Source organism: Epinephelus moara, chromosome 18 (genome assembly GCF_006386435.1).
Source record: "Epinephelus moara isolate mb chromosome 18, YSFRI_EMoa_1.0, whole genome shotgun sequence".
Lineage (NCBI taxonomy): Eukaryota > Metazoa > Chordata > Actinopteri > Perciformes > Serranidae > Epinephelus > Epinephelus moara.
In genome coordinates this window covers 24,292,368-24,306,666 of record NC_065523.1, presented here as the reverse complement: position 1 = coordinate 24,306,666, position 14,299 = coordinate 24,292,368, and the positions used below count along the sequence as shown (strand labels likewise).

Sequence of the window (14,299 nt, the reverse complement as noted above, 5' to 3'; positions counted from 1 at the left end):
GGCCTCAAGCTGAAAAAGACTTCCTGTTAGGAACCTCTCGACCATCCTAGCTCGTAGCTGCTTAAAGCTTAATGCTAGCTCCTAGCGCTAGCTCCTCGCTGCACAAATAAGAGACGGGACGGCCTAGAAGATGGCGGACCTCGAACGACTTCTGGTTCAAGCGAGGAGCTAGCAGTAGCACTATAAAAATAAGAGACTTGGGACGCACCCCTGGGGCAGCTGTTGGTAAGCGTCTGATGGTGGGGCTTTTTTTTGTTTTTTTTATTTGTGGGGAAACTGGAGCATCCCAGAGAAAACCGCACACAGCAGGAAGTTTTATCCTCTACCTTTTACCTATCCAAATTTGGCCCCGGTGCCCAGGGATACCAGGGCCAAATATGGAGGCCTCTACTTTTTACCCCAGTGCCAGGGCTTGATATTATAAATAAATTTCTTCCAGCCTTTACGCTTCTTTTTTTGGGGCTTTTCCTGCTGGCCAGAATCATCACGTTCCCTAATGATGTCCCTAATTTCTACATAAAATCCAAGCTCTTCTTCCTGGCCTGGGTTTTCAATGTTAGGGTTCTCATGCTGCCCCAAGTCATCATCATTATCATCATTAATAACGGCCAACTCCTTTGCTACGTTACATATGACGGGGCAGAACCCACTCTGGTTGGCCACGTTCAGTGAAAGCATCCCACCCTTGCCAGAAGCCCTGCTCTCCTGTGCTTCTATAATGCTCTCGTCAGCGTATTCAGCAACGTCTTCGCAGCATTTTTGCTCCTTGGGAGGCTCTTCATGCTGCCCAGAATCATAGTCTTCATTAATGATATACTCATGTTCTACGTTAAAACGGACGGTCTTTGGGCTAGCCCCTTTCTTGCTACATGATACAGCCTTCGGGTTGGGTTCCTGATCTATTGTGGACCCTGCTTCCTTGGGCTTTTCGTTTTGCCATGCAAGCTTTTCTTTAAGCTCGGCCACCTTCAATGTAAGCCTTTTCTCCCTCTCAATAGCCCTCAAGTTCTGCTGGTTGAGAAGGTTCTGCAGCACTTCAACCTTCTTGATGAGAGCTTGATTTTTTTCTTCAATCCTCTCTTTCTCTGCTTTTTCCGCTAGAAATTTTTCCATTATATCCTTAGCCCTAGCTCTACTTTCTTCAAGCTCTTGGAGGTAGGCCTTACTCTCCTTCTCGCAGGCTTGGATTTTCCCTGATGTCTCTTGCAGGTGGTCTTTTTCATTGCACAATGATGATTGAAAGTTAACCTTTCTATCAAACAGAGGAAATTCCTTGATCATCCCTGTCACAGTGCTGTTGATACTATCATATGCATCATGCAATGATTCAAGCGCATCATCCAGGCCGTGTGACCTCTCTGTCTGAACCCCCACTTTCAGCACTACACTTTCAACGTTCTCTCTACTTAAAGTTGGGAATAAAGACTCCCTGGTTAATTTTTCTAAATTTTCCATGGCAGAGTAAAACATACTTTCACAGTGTGAATACTCTGCCTCGAGTGTCTCACCTGGCATCTTTGTTATGCTCATTTTAAGATGCGTGTTAAACTAAAACGGCACAATGAAAGTCATGCACTAATGCAGCCAGAGGTTCTTTGAATTCACTCATACTTACAAACTTGGTAGAGGTGTGTTGTGATGTCACAAAGGGTTCTATCCACCATAGAATTCTTTTTTTTTTTTTTTTTTTCCAAACCTTTATTGTACAAAGACACACACACACACACACACACACACACGGAATGTTTTAGAGCTAGAGTGAAGAGGGGCTCAAAAATATTTTTTAAAAAATGCTCTTACTTCACTGTCATGCCCACAGTTTCCATTCTACATAAACAATTTATACATCAAAACGCAGGAACATTTGTGCTGGTCGCAGAAATGTTACTATGGAATCACACACAGCTACACATTTGGCTCAGTGAGCCTCCAAGCAAAGGGAGAGACATTTTTTTTCATATTCACTCCTATGTAAACTGAGATGAGAAATTTCTTGAAAAGAGTTGGGAGGCACCAGATTTCTAACCTGCTGCCATGATCACATTTTTGACACCACATACATAAAAAATACATCTACACATCCAAGAGAATTACGTCTCTCTGGTGGTATCCATATGTTGTGTTTGAGAAGTTTCAACTCCATTAAATCAGCTGCCTGACTAGTCGACTAGTTGAACTTAAAATTTTCGTTTAGTCGCCAGGAACATCCGTAATTGTAATGTATTGTACATACATACAATATTGTAACCACATAGTGCTCAGTACCTGTAGTACATGTACTGTGTATATGTAGTTTGCAGTACATATCAATGACTGAGCTACTGCTATCAATAGTACTCGGTGGCGGTAGTAGGCACCCGTCAAAATTTCTTGTGAAATTTGCTAGGTTATGTTACAGCTATGTTTTTATTTATGATCTGTTTATGCACCAGTCAGCCATTATGGGCGGCCACAAGAGGAGTTATAGTTGTTTACAAATACATTAATAAACACTTAAATATCAGCTGACAACCACATAGTGTTATAAACTATTCTTCATATGTTTCTATATTTCTTTATATGCAAAGCAGGGGAACTTAAACTCAAGTGTTACCAGAAACTCAATATTTAATTACAAATAGCATTTTTTTCCAACAAGATCATCTCACTTTGTGGAATGAAAGCTTTAATTTCCTTTGTGGTGCACCCATATAAATACAGGCCAATGTCTGTAAGTGAATACACTTGTGTGCAGACATGGAGGGGTGTTTACATCAGTGGCAGTGGTTGTGCAGTTTATGGGATGCCAGCAGATTTACACCCCTGTCTAATGAGAGACATCTCCACACTTTAATAACCTCGGCACAGAGATTTAAGTAGTTTAGTTTACTGAGCTGTGGCTGGGAGGCAGCAGCTGTCTGCAGATATAGGGGGGTGGATTGTAGAGAGAGGTGAAGGAGACACAGATGAGCATGTGGGTGAGACCAAGGGCAGGGGTCTTCCCCCAACGTGGGTGCAGAATGATAGGATCCTGGCTGTGGGAGCAGATGCCTAAGATTCACTGCTGGCAGACAGAAAGAGGTTTAAGTCTCAGCCCAGAGAAGGCCACCTCCCTCAACACATTGACGAAGACGTTAAAGACATAAAGCGACGTTGTAGCTGCTGGACAAAGCTCCAAACCAACTGTGAATCCAATATAAATAATAGAAGGATCATGGTAAATATAAGAAAAAGCACAAATATCAGCCCAGGATATGCAAGCAAAAACATTTCCCAAACTTACAGTTTGTGTTAAGGTTACACAGCTTAGAGAGATCTGTAAGGACCGACTTGTGGTAAAAGGAAAAGCTGCTACACCCAACTAGATCAAGTGGTTTCAACACGCTGACTGGTTGAAAAGAAACAAGACACAGACTGTAAGATTACTGGTGAAAACTAAAAACAATGTTTCCCAGTAAAAAGCCTCTATTGTGAGAGTAAGATTATCACACACTGAATATCAGATCTTAACCAACACTACCTAATGTTGAAGATAACTGTGAAAAAGAGAACAAAACAATCATGGAAGGAAAAAGAAGAGAATATGCGCACAATTTAACAACCAAAAACGTAATTAGATCAAACAGGCAACCTTTCATCAGGCCTAAACTAGGATTACCGCCAACATGTCAAGTTATAGTTTGGATCCATGTCTGTCCAGACTCATACAATATAGATAGGTGACAAATTAAAGGAAAAACCTAAATGAAAGAGAGGAGAAACACAACAAGTGAGAGGATCTGGTGGCTGTTATGATGTGGAGGGCAATTTGCTTGCATGATTTGGGTCCACTTGTCTCCTTAAAAGGGATCATTGATGCTTTTTTTTTTTTTTTTAACTGTGGTTTTCTTGCTTTTTACTTCTTGTTGCCACTTTTAAATGAGTTTCTCTTTGTTTTTTTATGCTGTGTCTAAGGACGCATTCACACTGGCGCTATTTGGTCCACTTTAAACAAACTCCAATCCACTTCCACGAATAGTTCGGTTCATTTGGAGTGGTGTGAACACTCATTTGAACTAATTTGGAGACAATCCAGCGAACCAAAGAGAGGAAGTGAACCAAAGAGAGGAAGTGACGTAGAGCGCAGTGCATTTTGGTGTTTGGTGTTTTTGTGGTGACCAAGCCAGCTGAAGGGGATGTATTTCCGTTTTCGGTCCTGGCCAATTGATGAGCTGGGTTTTCTTCTTCCTCATGCTGTTTTTCTTCCTGGTCAGTGGTCATTTCGTGCAATACCGCCCCCAAACGAGCAGCTGTTGTAACTGCATGACATTATCAAGGCGGTTTGGTCCACTTTAAAAAGTGCAGTGAAAGTGAACCGAACCAAATGAAGGTGTGAAATTTTTAGGCAATTCCAATTGAACCGAGTCCCCGGGACTACCCTGGTGTGAATACGCCCTACGTAAGTGCTTTTATTTTATATTGTTTTACTTGGCTAAATTGTAATCGAGGTCTCTACCTCAATGTATTTCCAAATCAAAATAAAGGTTGAATTTGAATTTGAACAATACACATTGATCACCTTTATCTTATGATGAAACATTTCTATCCTGGTGGGAGTGGTCTCTTCATGCCATTCAGCCCCATCAATGGGGGCACGAGGGGTCACTGAATAGTTTGATGAGTATGAAAATGTTGTAATTCATATGCTTCGGACTTCACAGTCACCAGATCTCAACCCAGTTGAACATCTATAGGAGATTCTGGGCCAACATGTTGAGGCTCACAGATACGGACAAAACAAAGCAGTACCACCAGAAGTCATGGGGGCAGTGTAGCGTAGTCAAAGCAAGATTCGACCATAGGAGACAACAAAGACATTCATAAAATGGCGGAATGGCATGAATTGGTAATATAGTGAAAAGTATTATACGACCACATGTCGCAGTGTATTTAACTGCCTCACAGATCAACGCCACCTACAATACTGCCTCCATTAAAAGGCATATTATTACCAACTTCAGCATCATATCGTTCGTTGTCGTCTGAAACTTTAAACTCTGCCCTTGAGTGCCATCTGTTGGCTGTATCTATGCCAACATAAATGGTGCATGAGGGCAGCAACGTTTACAATGTTTGAAACGGGCATAACGATTTTGTATGTAAAGGGATTATCAATGAGCCCTTGGACAGCGCTTTCAGCCACCATCATCACAACACCAGATGAGGGAATATATTCAAGACCAAGGTGCCAAGGCCAAGATGCACTGAAGCTGTTCAGGTGGCATGTGGTGGCCCAATACCTTTGCTGCATTCCCACATTGGTGAATGTGTGATTAACCTGAGCTGTGCTGCTCCTCAGGCTCTGTGGGCTTCAGCTCTAGCTTCTCCTCGCCTCTCGTGCGACGTTGAAAAATGGCCAGAAAAGTTTTTTGCAGAACATTATGATGTCACAGTGAAGTTGACCCTTAACGTTTTGGATATAATATGTTATCACTCCATTATTTTTTGTGTAATTTATTTATTTTTTTATTAGTGTATGAATTCCTAAATTATGACCAAACATTTTTTGTGAGGTCACAGTGACCTTGACCTTAGACCACTGAATTTAATCAGTTTGTCCAAGTGGACGTTTGTGCCAAATTTGAAGAAATTTTCTCAAGACGTTCCTGAGATATTGCGTTTACGACAATGGACTGGACGATGGATGGACATCTTGAAAACATATTGCCTCAATCCCTCCTGATGCCGGCCTGGAGGAATAAAAACGTCTAATTTCAAGGTCGAAATGTTGCCTGTTCAGTCTAATAAAGTTGGGGAGATAAAATCCAGTGCGTGGAGGATATTCTCAGCTTATTTTTTAACTGACTTACTTAACTTGTACCTTGCCTCAACATGACAATGTATGTGCACACAGCTTCCCCTCGGTGGAAAACAATCAGGGTCTATCACCGACAAGACATCATCAGAAACATTGCAATGATGTTTGGAAAGGGTTTTGCAATCTCTCTATCAAGGGACCATCTCAGTACTTATACACTTCCTTTTCTATGTCTCTTAGGTGGGCCGACTGTGTCAGCACGCTCGGCCAAGCTTGCCAACCTTCCTCTCTTCTATTACCCTCTGTGTCTGCGCTCAGGGCTGTAAGCCGATAAGGTCACTTCCTGTTTAACTTTCCGTCAGCTCCCGTTTTATCTCTCCACTTAACTCTATCGCTCTCCATCAGGCTTGCTAAGACAAAAGACGTTCTCAGTTTAGCTGCCTTCACAGTGCGTTGGACTCTATAGCGCCATGTTCAGATTGTCATCGGAGTGGAACCGAACTTTGTGGAGAACAAAACATGGGGGCAATCCAATACAACCTGTCCATTGTTAGAGGGAAACATTGTCTCACCATGAGTGGAGAAGGCTGGGTTTTCCCACTCTGTCAAAATCCTTCTTATATCCGATCCTTGAAAACAGGTGAATAAATCCTGGCACGCTGCATATTGGAATCCCCTTTATATGGAAAGAAATCACTCTAAAGAGAAATGAGTGTTTTTGTGTGTGTGCTTGTGTCTCCATGTTGGCCACTTACATCCACTTCACCTTGGTCAATCACATAGAAGTTGTCTCCTTCATCGCCTGGAGGGGAGACACAAGGAGAAACACAGGGGTTTGTGTGAGAGCAGGAAAAAAAAAAGGCAGGAAAGGCACCTGGAGCCAACAGGAAAGCTTACACTTCCTATTACTTCCACTGCCTGCTTAAGTTCTCAAAGGTGGATTTTTAAACCATTAAACCTAAATGGGTGCATTAAGAGATTGAAATCATTTGTCATACGCTTGGAATACAAAAACAATCCTGAGACTTCTACACACAGGCACACAGTCTTACTTCTATCCTCATCCCTTCTCCTTATTAAACACACTGTTGAACTTCTTGTCTTGCTATCATGTTTCTTTGGGTCTTTATAACTTGCGGGCCTCTAAAAGCTTCAGGGCAGACCCAGCGTCAAAGGTGCCGCTGCCTCCTCCAGAATGCATATTTCACTGAGCCTGCCAATATCTAAAACGGTGCTCTGCCAGCAAACAGCAGCACTCATTACTGCTTGTGTAGCTTAATAGTGGAAACTCTGAAACAGAGGTGCCTGAGCATGCAGTGCTATAACACCTCAGTACGATGTAAAGCATGGAGAGATTCATAGAAGGCAACCACAGACGTCAGCTTCATTTATTCTGTTCTAGATATTGTTATACTAAATGGGCACAGACGCACATTCCGATCAGTAATTGAGTACTGCTATTGAGATCTATGTCTCCTTTAAAAGACTGTGTTGTCTTGGTTTCTGTTTACTGTGTTCTTCCCCTCCTGTGTTCCAGTGCTGCCTTTCCTTCATTTGCCCATCTACACACCTGCCCTGTATCAGCCTCATTAGTCCTCCCTGCTCCTGAGTTTTTCCCAGCCAATCAGCTCCATTCCTAATCACCTTATTCCCCTCACCTGTGCTCCTCCACCCTTTCATTCCACCTGCACTTCATCCCCTCATCAGACTAGTCTGTATTTAGGTTCTGCTTTTTAGTTCAGTCATTGTTGGATCCTTGATTTGGTTGTGTGATCTTCAGTTTGCTGTTTCCCTGCTCTTTTAGAGTTCCTGTTGCTTGCAGTCTCCTGCATTTGGGTCGACCTGCTCCACATCTTATACGTTTATGCTGTGCTTATTTTATACACTGTGTAGCTTTGCTAGCGTTTTTAATAAACCAAATCTATTGATACAGAAGCTGAGCAACATACTGCTGTGGACGAGGTCACAGCAAAACAACCACCTGAAAAGAACCACCAAAAAAACCCCAACCTAATATTAGTTTAAGCTTATGCTATATTTGGAAAATTTTCACCACTCTACCGACACACTAAGCAGCCCCTTTTACACTGCCAGATTTTCGGCGAATGTTGGACCGTTTTGGCGGCAAGCTGCGAGCGTTTAGACACACAGAGCCGGATTGGCGAGTTGATCCGAGGTGCCCAAATTTCCGCCTCGTAGGATAGACACATTGGCGGAACCCTTTTAGTTTAAACAGACTGAGGCGGCCTTCCGCAATGAGAGGGGCTGATGAAGACTTGTGGGAGGAGCTGTTGATGACGCTGCACATGCGACCCACTGGCGGTGGATAAACAGGAAACAGCTGATAGCAGGAATTAGTGAGCAGCTAGTAGCAAGAGGGAAACGCAAACCTGACAGACACTGTAAAGATGAGCAACTGGGAGACAAGGAATTGCACACCCTCCTTGCCCTCGCAAACGAAGAGGCCATTAACCGTCAGATGACGGGATCGGTGAAGAACGGGCTGACTTACGAGAGAATCGCCAAAGGACTGACCAGCCGCGGCTTCCCTCCCACATCATTGTTTATGTCACACAGTGAGCTACATGTTTCGTCACGTCCCCCATTGCCCCGAAAAAGGCACATTCTGTATAAACAAAAGTAGGCAGGCGGCATTTTGCCGCACTCCCCGATTTTGTTTTTATACTGCCAATGCTGAAAAAAGACTGATTGGGCTTTCCTGCAAATTTGCACAATTCCTATCTAAAAAGGGCTAGTGATTGAGGCAGTAGTAAACTAGCAACTCCCATGTTCTGCAAGTAAAATTACTCATTTTGTCAGCACCCCGTCAGAAATCGCCTTCTGACCACTAGGTAAAGCAGTGACAACATTCAAATACGGAGGACACGTTAACATGGATTTCTTTAAGTGAGTCTTTTTTTTTTTTTGGTGGCTACAAACCAACCAATTGAGGCAGCATTTTTCAGTTTCTGTACGTGATGCCGAGGTTTTCTACCCAGAAGAAGACGTTTTCTACCCAGAACAAACATTGCGATTCTGTCCATATCTTGATCAGGAGCAGCGACTTCTGTAATTTCAACTGGTTGCCTGGCAGCACCTCCAAAAATGTAAAGCTATTCCTTTGTTGCCTAATATCTGCTTACCAGACTTAAAAAGCAGCAACTGTGGCTACAATTGTAGTGAGAATACATTATCCTTTATCAGTTTTATTGGCTCCAACGGATATTACGTTCATTTGTTTGCTGTTTTGTGTTTTCTCCGTCTCTCGCTGGCTGCAACTAATTACTGAGTACCTATCAAATGTGCATGGCTGGAAACTCAAAATGTTATCCGGTTTGCTCACTGGTTCCCTGTTGTGTCACAGACAGGGGCTGTGCTTTCAAAGCGAACCCTAACCCTTGAAGCGAGCCATGGGATCTGGGTTGGTTAATGTCCACTGAAAGCATCCAGTCTGGAGATAAGGCTGAAAAATGGTGAAGTGTTCCTTTAATTATGGTATCCGTTACACGGGGCTCAGAGGGGAATTATGAAAATGGACTGACAGCCACATTCGAGGGAAATGTGAAGCTCTCCTGCAGCTACCTCTCACAATAAGACACAAATGCAACTCCATTCAGAGGTGCAAGTGGGTGATGATGCATGAGTATACATGACACAAGTATGCATGTGTATGCATTGCGTGAGGGTGTGTATGACTATGTGTGTGTTCTTGTGTGCGTCTTCACCTAAAGAGTTGAAAGGCTGAGAGCGCCTTGTGTGTAAAGTTCACAGGAGTTCACACGGCTAATTAATACTGAGTGGAGAGTGCTCGTTAATCATACAGCTCTATTTGTCACACAAAACGCTCCTTGTCTGTCTGATGGTCTGTCCCAGTGGAGACCTCAGACACACACACACACACACACAACCTGCTGCAACCTGGCCCTCCTCTATCTCCCTCTCTCTGTCTCTCTTTCATCTCATCTATCTCTCTTTCAATTCCCTCTCACTCTGTCTTTCTTTTCTTCTACTCTTCCTGTCTTTTATCACTTTGGTGCTCCAGTCTTTGTCCTGCACCCTTCCAATCCCCCTGTGCCTGAGAGTGCAGGCAAATATTTGACCAGAATGTGCGCACACACACACACACACACACACACACACATAGCCACGCTGGTGTACTCAGTGAGGCCTCGTTTCAACACAAGCTAATTGACGTTAACACTGTTAAGGTTCTTTGGCTTTGCTCAAAAGGAAAACATGGGTTACATCCTCGGCCTCTGAGGTGTTTTTTAAGTGTTGGTGCACCATCAAGCTGAACATGTCTGTCTTTTAAAACTGATTTACTGCTACAATCTGATATTTTAAATATGTAATCATACATAAAATGCTGCTTTTCAACCACTTAAAGCTGCAAAATTAAATACATGTCAAAAACAGAAGATGAAATTAACGTTAGATTACAATAAAAATACCTCTTTACTCCATTTTGCATGTTATGATAGAGCAAATTCTCCCTTTGTTTAAATACCACTCGAGCCACAGAGTCGATAACTCCTCGCTGTGTCTAAATAGTGTGTGATGGGCTTGTAGCATGGCTGGGTTTTTTTTTCTCTAAGCTGTACAGTAGTCCAGACATTAGCAATGACATCAGCACCATATATACTGTATACCACACTCCATAGTGTATATAACAATGGGCTGTCTGGGACTGGGGGGCCCCTGCAAAGTTAGCTAGACTTATTATCACCAAATTAGGACTGATATACTCCTGGATGCTGTCTTAGAGTAGGTGGGAGTGAGACTGAAGTGAGTGTGTGTCCAAAAGTCGATAGTTGTTTGTATGGCATGCTCCACGAGTGTAACCTGTGTGATTTAATGCAGGTGTGAACACACTGTTATCTGAGAGTAGTGGACATTTGTCTGTGTTTTCAGTGTTTTCAATATGTGATTAAACGTGTCTGTGTTTGATAGGAGTTTGAGTGGGGGGCTGCTGGAAAAATACAGTCTAGCCCTGCTAGGCTCTGTGTTCCCTCAAAGTCCAGGGATGTCTAGAGTGAGGGCTTGGATGACTGGGGTTAGGTACAGGAGACGGACCTGACATCTGGTGCAGACTGAGGGAATGTATGAGAGGGGCAAAGAGAGGAAAAGGGAGGGAACAAGGAAGTGGCAGGACAAAATGAACCAGAGAGTGGCAGCGCATTAGATGCAGTCTTTGAGATAAAGGGGCCTATTTTTGTGGAGCAGGCAACACTCGAACCATTTGGTAGTTTTCTGACCTTGTCTGCGAGGTATTTTGGTGCCCAGTGCAGAGCGCATGGAGGTTCATTCAAATGAGGCAGTGCAAAGCAAGGTTTTGGTATTTTGGTGGAAAATGGGTCTGAAGCCCTTTTCCATTGGACAAAAAACCCACTAACACCTACTAAAATCTGGCGTTTGTATTTAATGGAAAAGGTTCAAATTCGCATTCACTCTGAGGATGAATGAGTCTGCAGCAGGTGTGGTCGATATGGCCCATAAATATTATCGGAATATTTTTATGCTGTGTCTAGGTACATGATATTTATCTTGATATTTAGAAATCTCATCTGAACTACTTAACACCACTACTATACTAAACTACCAAATAAACTACAGTTATAATAAAGTTAAATAAACTAGCCACTATTGTATACTGAAGTTTAACAAAGAACTGTTACAATAAAATAAATAAAGAACTGTTGCAATAAAGTTAAATAAAGCCCTGTTATAGTAAAGGTAAATAAAGTACTGTTATGATAAAGGTTAATAAAGTAGCCTATTGTTATAATAAAGTTAAAGTACTGTTATAATAAAGGTAAATGAAATAGCCCACTGTTATATTAAAGTTACATAAAGTACTTTTAAAATAAACTAAATCAAATACTGTTATGATAAAATAAAGTATTGCTATAACGACATAAATCAAACCAGTGTTGCATATATTCTTAGGCACCCAGCTCGTTGCTGTTTTTGCTGTGAACTTGAAGCTTCCGGACAACAATTAAATGTTGGCAGCTAGCGGAATTTTAACTGTTACCCAGCGCCGTTAAATGTGAGCTGGAAACAAAGTTGTCTCGTTCATATTTTAACAATAATTGCAAGTCGCACTGGTGCTCCATGGTCGCAAAACCTGCACACACACTAATTTTGTTGTGCTGGGAATGGACGCCTCAGGATCTGTCTCTGGCCCAACGTCATTCTGCTGCCACTTTGGTTTTGTTAACAACAGCAAACTGAATACATGGAGCAAATGTGCAGAAACTGAATTAAAGAAAACTTCAGTATCACTAATATCCTGGGTTTTTTTATCTCTTATGAATGGACAGAGCTCAAATTGTGATATAATCCACAGTTTACACACGACTGATTCCATAAATTCATCTAAACAAAACATTTATACATACCTTGCTGGATGACTGTCTCCCCTGCGATATGGGTAACTGGGAACATGGCATCAAATATGTCACTAAAGGAGGAACAGGCAAAGAGGGAGAAGGAAGAGGGGAGAGGGAAAGAAGGGGGAGAACATAGTTATTACCAATATACCTGCTATTACAATGAATCACCTGACAGTTCCTCTGAATTGTTTACTCACTCATACACACACAAACACACACAAAAGTTTGTTCTGTGGAAGCGGAGCATGATTGAAAAGACAGAACAGCCATTAGAACTGCATCATCAACTGGAAGCATATCCAAAGAGTCAGGCCTAAGAACTCTGGATGACCCCAACACACACACACACACAAACATGCACAAAACACACCCACCTGGCTGTGCACACAACTGATTTCTTCATCATTATCCACATCCAAAAAAACACCCACTGTCCTCAGTTAAAACCATCATAAATAAGAACATAAGCACCAGTTTCAGTCATCATCAGGCTCAAAAAACGAAATGAAACTGTATTTTTTATTTTTTTGACAATGGTATTATTAAAGGTGTAAATCACAAATTTAATCACAATACAATTCTTTGGACAGCGACGCTTTTATCACAAAGTCTGCCAAGATATGATTTTGATTTGACTCAAATCAAGGGCCTGCGATAGATGATATCCGTAAATATCCTCATTTTCTTTTTCTTAGCTACTTAGCATTATCTGCCTGGTGCTAGCCCGCTAGAACTGTGTGTATGTTCAGGAAGGAGGTGCACTCAGACGGAAACTGTGACACACATGCAATGAAAATTTCAAAATAAATGTGTATCTTAAAAGTGACGATATGTATCAATGTTTTCACTTTATATCAATGATATTGGATCGGTGATCAATGTATTGTTACACCCCTAGCATATTGACAACTTAACTATCCCTACTGACGTGAAGACAAACTTTCCTCTCTGCACGGACACCAGGGTTCCCGGCCGGCATAAATGTTTTTTTTTTAGAGCTAGATGACGATAAAACTGGAACCATATGAAACTAGAAGACCTAAGGAATCCATTGGTACCAACTAGCTTGTCGGTAAAGTGGTTAAATAACGCTCCACTCCGTACATTCTTGCAAGGGGAAAACTAGCATGGCCATCTCCACAGGGGTTCCTTTACCTCTCACCCCAATGTTTTTGAATCTAAACAGGTTCTATGGGTATCTACGAGTCTGCCCTTTACAGACACGCGCACTTTATGCTAGTTCCATGCAGTTTGCGACCAAAAACCATGCCATTTTTTGCATGCATCTTGTGGATTAATGAGCCCAATTTTAGAGTTATGTTGTGCATTTTTATGACCTCTAGGATAATCGCAGCCTTGTGCTTTACAACCAAAAACTAGAGACGTAGGGCATTCAGATGACATATGACTTGACCAAATCACAGTCTGGATCTTTCTACGATGACCCTGAGGAACATCTCGAGGTCTTGGTGTCTTAATGTGATACTATGGAGGGATTTTTGACCCAATTCTAGAGTGATAAAAAAATGTTAAAATTTAGCACTAGCACTGTGTAACAAATCAACTCAAAAATTGCTAAATATATATCTTGCGAGACATTTTAAATAGGGCCTAACCAAATACAATGTTTGTTTTTACATATTTCTTACTTAAAAAAAAACTTGACAAATTACTGAGCACCATTAAAAAGTAATCTTCAGGTTCCCTGCTTTCAGATGATGTAGACCACTTCTATTTGGCATTTACTGTAGACCTGCTATCTCCCCCTAAAGACCTCCCCTTAAAAAAGACAATACTGTTCTGTTGTAGAGACAGTGGAGTAGAGGCTGTTAAAAGTAAGTGCCGAACATAAGAGATTATTATCAGCATTGCAAAGCCACTTTCTCTGCATCTTTACATCGCATTAGTACTGCACATAGGCTCAAACATGACTCTGTGTTGTCCCAGCACGTGATCAAAGCTCGTATCTCTGAGTGTATCTTTTGAAAGAGGCGCTGCGAAAACAAACAAAATGATGGCTGTGCCTAAGCACTTAATTTCTGTTTCAGCCCGGCAGGGAAAGCGCCTGTTTGACTGTTCCTAATCGGGCTGTTTAAATGCATGAAGCTTCCCTTAGCAGATTAAAGTT

General features: G+C 42.0%; 1 protein-coding gene across 2 annotated transcripts in view; it reads right to left on the bottom strand.

The window, feature by feature from the left end:
- The window catches only part of prkar1b (protein kinase, cAMP-dependent, regulatory, type I, beta), a 108,451-nt gene that overhangs the window by 33,935 nt on the left and 60,217 nt on the right, over window positions 1-14,299 (bottom strand). For both annotated transcript variants that reach the window (XM_050069509.1, XM_050069510.1), the window contains 2 exons: window positions 12,178-12,239; window positions 6,532-6,578 (listed from right to left, as the gene is read on the bottom strand). In XM_050069509.1, the coding sequence (XP_049925466.1) occupies window positions 6,532-6,578; window positions 12,178-12,239 (109 nt within the window). The remainder of the gene's footprint in view (window positions 1-6,531; window positions 6,579-12,177; window positions 12,240-14,299) is intronic.